This window comes from Labrus mixtus, chromosome 16 (assembly GCF_963584025.1).
Source record: "Labrus mixtus chromosome 16, fLabMix1.1, whole genome shotgun sequence".
Classification (NCBI taxonomy): Eukaryota; Metazoa; Chordata; class Actinopteri; order Labriformes; family Labridae; genus Labrus; species Labrus mixtus.
Genome location: NC_083627.1, coordinates 2,235,604 through 2,245,325, shown reverse-complemented (window position 1 = coordinate 2,245,325; position 9,722 = coordinate 2,235,604). Strand labels below are relative to the sequence as shown.

Here is a 9,722-nt window from a genome sequence, read left to right as displayed (position 1 = left end):
GCTCTACAGGCCTCACCCCGCCCTCTACCGCCCCCGCATGTCCGACTGCAGCGACTACAGCGGCCAGTTCCTCCACCCCGACTCCTGGCCTCCACCGCAGCGAGGCCGCAGCGCCTCCGAGGTCTCCTCCGACATCTCCATCCAGCTCAACCAGACTCCGCCCCCGAAGCCCCCGCCCAAGGGGGGCGGCGGCAGCTCCCAGCAGACGCCCTCGTCCTCCGGGCCTTCATCGGCGGCCAGCTACCAGCTCCAGCCGGCGTCCTCTTCCTCTACCTCCTCCTCGTACCCCCACCCCCTCCACATGGCCGCCACCTCCACCCTAACCAGATCGTCCCACGCCCACGCTCAGGCCCACCCCCACCCCCATCCGAGCGGGCCCCCACCTCAGTCCATGCCGATGGCGGGGCCGCCCTCAGCCGTGCCTCCTCCTCGCTATCATGCACACATGCGAATGAGCGCCTCGCCATGCTAGGCGCCATGCGCAGGGAAAGGGGGGGGGGGGGGGGGGCACAACTGGAGGGGATTAGATTGGCAACACACACACACATCCTCAAAGTGTGGGAGGAGGGAGCGGCGAGGAAAGACAAGAGGGGCGCAGGGCAGGAGAAGCAGGTGGGCGGAGGGACTCACTGCTGATGGCGAGCTAGAGACGAAGAGCGACACTTAACCAAACTTTGAACACGCTGGAGGGGAACGCAGGGGGTGGGGGGGGGGGGGGGGCGATGATTAGTAGCAACAAAAACCTTTGTGGGGTTTCATTCACCATCAGGGCCGTGATACACAGGAAACAGGAAACAGGAAGTTGAACCTTTTCCATTCACATTTTCAGAGTTCAACACGAATAGTTTCATTTTGTCTGTTATGTTTTTATTCAACATGTTGTGTACACGCCCCCCGCCCCCCGCCCCACGTGTCTGAGACTGACTTTGAAAAGAACGCTGTGATACTCAGCGGTCTGTATTGCGATCTACTTTAGCCCGTGTACCACAACCTCCAAACACACACACACACACACACACACACACACACACTAACACACACACACTCACACACACACACTAACACACACACACTCACACACACACACACACACACACACACACACACTCACACACACACACACACACACACACACACACACACACACTCACACACACACACACACACACACACACACACACACACACACACACACACACACACACACACACACACACACACACACTCAGAGGTCGACTGTATATGCATCGAGACTTATTCTGCAGCTGTAAAGAAACTCTTCCTCTCTCTCTCTCTCTCTCTCGCTCTCTCTCTCTCTCTCTGTCTCTCTCTCTCTCTCTGTCTGTCTCTCTCTGTCTCTCTCTCTCTCTCTCTCGCTCTCTCTCTCTCTCTCTCTCTCTCTCTCTGTCTCTCTCTCTCTACAAACACAATCCTGTTCGACTCTCACCGGGTGTAAATACTGCGGTACATTTTAGGTGTTTTAGCTATCGGATTTTCTAACTTTAACGTTTTTTAAAGAGTTGAAGTCTGGGATGATGAATGTTTTAACAAACAGGGAGGAGACGACGACGTAACAGAGACTTTTTTCAAAAGTGCCAAGTCTGGGTTAACACGGTAAACTTTGACGGGACAATCGAGAGTAAGACGTAAACTTTTTTTGTACATAAAACAAATATTCAAATATATCTGAGACAGCAGATCTCTTGTAGCCATGTTAGACGGATTCCTGCTGGATCTAATCACTTCAGGAAAATCCAAACTTAACAATGAAATGTGACGTACCTGCTGATTCTACTTCTCTGTGTCCAGATCATCATGAAATATCGGAGATATGTGGTGGGGTGGGGGGGGGGGGGGGGTAGCAGAATATCAACTTCCAGGGAGTGAGCAGTTCTGGAGGTTTTTTCTCTGAATAATTACAGCTTGCAAAAGTCAGGTATTCTTTGTTTGTTTCTCTCAATGACAATGTGCTTCCTGGTGTTTGACATGGTACCTTATACTTCCTGGTTTGCCTTAAAGGTCACATGTTCTGCTAAATCCTCTTCCCCATGTTCCTCTAACTCTAACATGTGTCTCTATTCTGTCTACAAACCCCCAATGATGAGAAAGTCCATCCTCTCCGTCTTTTCCCTGCTCCACTTTTCAGAAAATGTGTGCTCAAACAGGCCGTTTGGAGATTTTCCCTTCATGACATCACAAAGGGCAGTAGCCCCTCCCCCAGATGGGTGACACTCCCACAGCTAGGTGTTTGTTCTGCCCTCTGAGTCTGCCTTCTCACCGTAAACAATAGGACATGGAGCGAGAAAGCACCGAGTACACCCGAGCCCTTCCAGAGAGGGGGCGTGGTCAAACACAGGTCATTTACATATTTAAAGGTAAAGACACAGAAACAGCCTGTTCTGAGCAGGGCTGAAATAGAGGGGTTTATAGACATGATCAAATACAGGATCAGAGAGGATTTAGAACAAGAAACTTCACACACATGTTTTGAGGAGCTCTGTGGTTTATTGAAGAGGAGAATATGTGACCTTTAAGGAATCGAAAGTTTACACAAAGGATTGATAGATGGTGCCGTCAGTTGTAAAGTTGCTTCAGTGGGAGGCAAACTGAAAACCTGAGAGCTCCACGACAGATGGCTTTGCATTCTAATGCCTAATAGTCCTGTTTTAATCTATTATTAATGATCTTAGCTCAGCTGCCGTTAATTAGAGGCCGATTAAACATTACACATCTTTTGAGTCTGAGGATCGGAGGTTTAAAAGATCTTAGCCTGGAGGGAAAAAAAAAAGATGAATGCAAGAAATATAATTTATTTTTAAAATACCTGAACGTCTAGTTGATGCTCTTCTGACACTTTTACACCGATGGACACACCTACACATTCACCCACTGTCTCGCCCAAGGACACATTGGACATGTGGCCGCAGGAGCTGGAGATCAAACCCCGACCTTCAAAGACGACCGACTCCACCATGTGAGCCACAGCCGTCCCTACAAGTGAGCAGCGTGACTCTCTGTAAACTGGTGGCAGGCTGTAGGTCTGTACTTCATAACAATCAGCGTTACCGTAAACTGAGAGCTAAACTAGCACACAGGTAGCTAGCAGGATTACAAACTTCACCTGGTGGAAACAGAGGTACTAAAACAGCGACATAGCTGCACTAGAAAATGCAGGTTGTGGATTCTGCTGAATGCAACAGAAAATCTTACTGGGAGACCCCCAAAAACAGACTGTGGATTATATACTGGTGCATTTATATTCCAGATTTGATGTTAGCTGCCGACACCTTCCGTTAACTTTTTCAGCAGCAGAGGTTTCCGCTTGATCTTAACACACCTCGACACTGATGGTCTGAGTTTGCATGAAAGAATTTCCTCCTAAAATTCAACTAAACTTAAGTTGAACTTTAATACTTGAAGTCTTCATTTTAAGTTGAGGATCCATGGACCTGTAGAGGAACTGATCCTCTCCATGTGAGACTCAAAAGCTGACGAGATTAAAAAAGGCAGCGATCAAAACAAACAGGGTGAACACATTCTTTTGACTAAGCTAATCATTACTTTTTATAAAGTCGCTGACAGCCAGGTTTTCAGTTTGACTCCCATCGATGTTCTCACGGTGCTCTGTGATTCAGGCCTCGTCCATGTGTAGGCGGGTATTTTTGAAAACGTAGCGCAAACTGTATTTTAGGTCACTGAAAACGCACCTTTTGGAAAACTCCCTCCAGGGTGAGGACGTTCAGAAACTCTATTTAAGGTGTTTCTGTGTAGAAGGTTTCTCCTCCGTTTGACGTCATCGATCGACGCTGTCACTTTTGTTGTCATGAGATTAGAGCGATGGCAGACAAACCAAACTAGCGCTGGTGCTAATGTTGCTAACTGGACTTTTTACACACTCACACATACACGCACAGTTACTCTCCCGCTATGTTGACGAGCAGAGACGCCTGATTGGACGACGGAGGTCACTGCTGCTTCACTCGGGACGACTCAAGGGTCTGGATGAGACCAGGCCGGACTTTGGGGTCGGTCGGTGGGACGGCTTTGTAAATGGTATGGTCACTGCAGAGGATGTTAGCATGTCAAGGACATCGTTGTTGACTTGGCGTGCTCATGACAACGCGTTTTTGTGTTTTCATGTGGTCGAAGATGTTTTTGAGAACTGTTTTTGACAACAACCTCCGTTTTAAAGAATACCCGCCTCCGTGTGGACGATGCCTTTACGACTGCTTGTTTCTGTAGCATATGAACAATCGTTCCCAGCATAGGGCTTCTTCTTCGTCTGTAGCCATTTTTAGACGTTCGGGGAAATTCATTGAGCTTACGATCTGTTGTACTGTTAAAGGAAAAAAAAACAGTGTAGCAAAATGAAGCGCAGCGTCGCCATCTTTGATGAACATTTGCTCAAATCGAGAATCCTTTAGCGGCCGAGTATGAGAGCTTTCCTGCTGATGTTTTCAGATGTTTCTTTTAATTGCCAAAGCTGAGCGTCCATGCCGTGTAGTGAGCACACACACACACACACACACACCAACAGACACACACAGACGTATATCTATGTAGCTGACGTCTGATCAGTGACGTAGCGCTCTGATGCAGTAACATGTCTTCAAACTGTGAGTAGGGTGTAAATATTCATACTGAGCTCGCCGTATGCGGTCCAAAACCGAGATGTGTTCACATCGAGGTGTAGAGGTTTACATTTAGTCCAACGACGTTTGACCGAATATCCGTCAAACGCCATCTATTTAATTCATGTGAGTTCAATAGAGTTTGTTTTTGATCATTCCTGCAGATGTGCTACTTCAAAGTTACAGGAGTGTGTTTTTATCTGCCAGCGGTGTTTTGTTAAGTTTTAAACCAATAAAAAGCTTGCCTGGTAACAGCCTCGTCTTTGCCTCGTCTTTTTGTCCGCTCATTAAGCTCGCCTCAATTACTCAAGCGGCGGGCGGTTTGCTGGTTGTAGCTCGTCGTTGCAAATTTAAAATGCCATGTCATCTAATTAATTTGGTTTGATTTTAAAACTGTCGGATCTTGTTTCATTTTATATCAGAAGCTGTTTGGATGGTTCATATCATATCGTTGAAGTTTGTTTTTCAGGCAAACATCAGCGTCCCATTAAAAACAACTCCGCGACCCACTTTTGGGTCCAGACCCACCAGTTGAGAACCACTGCTTAAGACCTATTTTTGACCCATTTGATAAATGGTCCTCAAGTTAAATATAATCTAACTTTTTGTGCTTAATAGTTTACATAAAAATATAAAGGTCACAAAACTGTTTCTATTAGAAAATGTTCAAACAGGAAGTCGGGTTTTATTCTCTCTTCCACTTCCTCCGTCTCCCCGCTCTGGTGATCAGCTGATTTTGGGCGTTAACTCTTTAAGTCTTTAAGTTATCAACCAACCAGATTCAGCCAAAACCTCTCAACCAATCATCCTGCTGCGGTTAAATTTTGAAACCTGTTCTCTCTCTTCTGCAGTCAGTCTGTCATTTCATTGCGATCGCTCCTCCACCCAGGTCACCTCCATTCCAGCATAGGGGTCCAGACTCTGCAGGGGGGTAACACCACCACCACCAGGGTCTAGACTCCATCAGGGGGGTATCCTATCCCTCTACCGACCGCACTATCCCTCTGAGTGCATGAAGTCATCATGACGGAGTCTAAACGCCAAAGACATTACACATTTATCTTTTCCTAAACTGTTAAATAAATAATTCTAAACTTCTCTCCTGCGTTATCTTTGTCCTCTTATTATTTAAATCACAGAAACTTTACTTTAATCTATCAAAGTTTACAGAGAGTCATCATCCACCTACCCGCCATGTAATGATACAGGATGAGATTGAAAAGGACAACATGAGACTCAGAATGATTATTTCAACAATGCATTTGCATGTGTGGATAACAGCTCTTATGTAACAGCTGCAGGTCTGTAAATGAAATGCATTATGGTGCATTATGAGAGCATGACTCAGACTCTGCACGACAATAATGTGAATATTAAATAACCACCTTTTGAGCCTGTATGGTGGCAGAACAATACAAACATTATCACAATCACTTTGTTTTGTTCTGCTTCTCTATAATGTTTCAAAAAGGGTTTGATGATCTCAAAGCCTGATTTAAAGGTCACATATATAAAATCCTCTTCACCATGTTTAACTGTAACATGTGTCTCTAGTCTGTCTACAAACCCCCCAATGATGAGGAAAGTCCATCCTCTGCGTCTTCTGCCTGCTCCACTTTTCAGAAAATGTGTGCTCAAACAGGCCGTTTGGAGATTTTCCCTTCATGACATCACAAAGGGCAGTAGCCCCTCCCCCAGGTGGGTGACACTCCCACAGCTAGGTGTTTGTTCTGCCCTCTGAGTCTGCCTTCTCACCGTAAACAATAGGACATGGAGCGAGAAAGCACCGAGTACACCCAAGCCCCTTCCAGAGAGGGGGCGTGGTCAGACACAGCTCATTTACATATTTAAAGGTACAGACACAGAAACAGCCTGTTCTGAGCAGGGCTGAAATAGAGGGGTTTATAGACATGATCAAATACAGGATCAGAGTGGATTTAGAACAAGAAACTTCACACACATGTTTTGAGGAGCTCTGAGACTTATTTAAACTGAAGAGGAGGAGGAGGATATGTGACCTTTAACCTCATGACATTGCAGATGCAGTTAAGGCATTTTAAGACTTCAAATGAACAGAAATTGTGAGTAAATGTTTTTTAAAAAGAGAGCGTTTGTCCTGAGTGTTTTCAGTCCAGTAAATCGGACTCTCCTCAGTGTGAACTTGGTCTGACGTAGAGCTGCAGCAAATATTTCAAGGCTTTTCTAAAGATGTCAATCAAGGATGTTTTTTTCACACCTCGATGTTCCTGAGAAAAAGTCGACTCAGCCAAAGAAACAGGGCTCACCTGTGCTGCTGCTCTGTTGGTATTCAGGGAGGCTTTGAGAGCAAACAGAGCGCTTACTTCAACTCTCTCGTCCAATTTTTATTTAGCACCTTCTAATCCCTTTTGTGATTTCAGATAACTGGCCTTACAGTAATTAGAAAGTTTTGCCTCTCAAAACTTGTGATGTAACTGCTGACCGAGCTCACAGCTGCACTTTCCAGGAACTCACAATTCTGATCCGAGGAGGCAGTTTTCAAAGCAGACAGATCTCCGTTTGGGCAGCTGCTCGGTCCCACTTTAGACTGAAAACCAGGACGAATGAGCCCAAACAGAAAAGGCACTCGTTAAATTTTTAAGTCACCCTGATTGGCTGAGCAGAAAGGGTGCAGGATGATTTGGGTGATTAGTTGAAGTGATTAGCAGCACGGCAGGTGTGCAGGAGTACCAAACTCAGCAAAGGGGTGGAAGGAAATGAAACCATGACCTATAAAATGTTTAAATCCTGATTAGGAATATGTCCTCATTAAAGGCTGCATCCTCAGGACTCTGCATTAGAAGGCCGGTTATGTTACAGCGGTGCATCGAAGGCTGTCCCACTCCGTCAAATGCGTCCTTCTCACCCTGGCCGGCATGGTCTGCCATTGGTTAGTGTGAGTACCGCAATGCATTATGGGGCAGTTTAGTATGAACAGTGTGCTCCCGTATCATTCTTAGAAAATCCGGCCAAGCCACTGAAGATCAGGGCTCTTCTCGCTTCGACTACATACTCAATGAGACGTCATATTGAGGAATGAAAGTGTGGAGTTATGGACACAGTCAGCTGCTTAGGAGGACGCCATCTTGTTAAATTGCAATGCATGAGAAGAAGACGCGACAGAATATTGTGGCCTGAGAAAAGTAGGACACATTGTGGATAGCAGGCTGAGGTTAGAAGTTTTTCTTGAAACAGCCTCGACAGTCTCGACCGCACCATGAACGTCATGAAGTTCTGCTCGACTGGCTTTTTTACTGTCACTGCACTTCATTTCTAAATGTTTGTCTTTCCAGCCCGGGCATCGATTTCCTCTCTCCGCCTGTCTTTATTACTCTGGCTCGCCTCCTGTGTATACCTCCAGCGCGTGCACACACACACACACACACTCTCACACACACACACACACTCTCACACACACACACACACAAATGTCTAAACTCTCCGTCCCCGGCAGCTTTGTGATCCATATTGACCATCCGTCTTTGTTAAGCTGCCTCTCTGTTCTGTATTAAACCTGTAAAGGCCGTCTGGTTCGACCTGTCTGTGCTGCTTTCCTCCCTCATTCTTCTCTTCTCTGCTCCTTCCCTGCAGCCCCTCCCCCCCCCCTCCTGTGTTTTCTGTTCCTGTCCTCTTAGATCAGGAATGGATCAGACTTCTAGAAACAAACACCGAAACAAGAATAGATGAGCCTCTGTCCTGATCTTGCAGATTGCCTTAAGACATGCTCACTAAGAAGACGTTCTAGTTCTGAAGGATTGAATGTCGGTGTTCACTAATAATATATCTGTTGTTTGTTTTTTATGGTCTGGTGGGTCGGTGGAACCAAACTGTCCTCTGGGATGAATAAAGTTTGTCCAACTGCAGCCTCTGTTTTACAAAACCAGTAAATCAGAGAAGCACATCGTCAAAGCTGAATAGACTAGATCCACTAGGACAGGTCTCCTGTGATCTTGTAGTTCTCCTCTGATCTTGTAGTTCTCCTGTGATCTTGTAGTTCTCCTGTGATCTTGTAGTTCTCATGTGATTTTGTAGTTCTCCTGTGATCTTGTAGTTCTCCTGTGATCTTGTAGTTCTCATGTGATTTTGTAGTTCTCCTGTGATCTTGTAGTTCTCCTGTGATCTTTTAGTTCTCTTGTGATCTTGTAGTTCTCTTGTGATCTTGTAGTTCTCCTGTGATCTTGTAGTTCTCATGTGATCTTGTAGTTCTCCTGTGATCTTGTAGTTCTCCTGTGATCTTGTAGTTCTCATGTGATCTTGTAGTTCTCCTGTGATCTTGTAGTTCTCATGTGATCTTGTAGTTCCCTTGTGTTCTTGTAGTTCTCCTGTGATCTTGTAGTTCTCATGTGATCTTGTAGTTCCCTTGTGTTCTTGTAGTTCTCCTGTGATCTTGTAGTTCTCCTGTGATCTTGTAGTTCTCATGTGATCTTGTAGTTCTCCTGTGATCTTGTAGTTCTCATGTGATCTTGTAGTTCCCTTGTGTTCTTGTAGTTCTCATGTGATCTTGTAGTTCTCTTGTGTTCTTGTAGTTCTCCTGTGATCTTGTAGTTCTCATGTGATCTTGTAGTTCTCCTGTGATCTTGTAGTTCTCATGTGATCTTGTAGTTCTCCTGTGATCTTGTAGTTCTCCTGTGATCTTGTAGTTCTCATGTGATCTTGTAGTTCTCCTGTGATCTTGTAGTTCTCATGTGATCTTGTAGTTCCCTTGTGTTCTTGTAGTTCTCATGTGATCTTGTAGTTCTCTTGTGTTCTTGTAGTTCTCATGTGATCTTGTAGTTCTCATGTGATCTTGTAGTTCTCATGTGATCTTGTAGTTCCCTTGTGTTCTTGTAGTTCTCATGTGATCTTGTAGTTCTCTTGTGTTCTTGTAGTTCTCATGTGATCTTGTAGCTCTCCTCCTCTTGCCCGTTTCTTAAGTGGACTGGTTCTTGCAGTTAAAAAATAACTTTGACCCAAAGTAAAGTTTTCTGAACCTAAATTCACAAACTTTGTTTTGTCAATGTCTCCTGCAATCAGTGTGAGATCATCAACCCCCTGCAGACACAAACACTGTGACAGCTTCACACTCCTCTACCT

General features: G+C 45.4%; 1 protein-coding gene across 1 annotated transcript in view; it reads left to right on the top strand.

Moving 5' to 3' along the window:
• Positions 1-885, top strand: part of LOC132991089 (voltage-dependent calcium channel gamma-7 subunit-like) — a 31,991-nt gene extending 31,106 nt beyond the window's left edge. Inside the window, exon 6 of the mRNA XM_061059697.1 lies at positions 1-885. This exon is cut by the window's left edge and continues 53 nt beyond it. Within this exon, the coding sequence (XP_060915680.1) occupies positions 1-472 (472 nt within the window). The 3' untranslated portion in view covers positions 473-885.
• Positions 886-9,722: the final 8,837 nt, after the last annotated feature.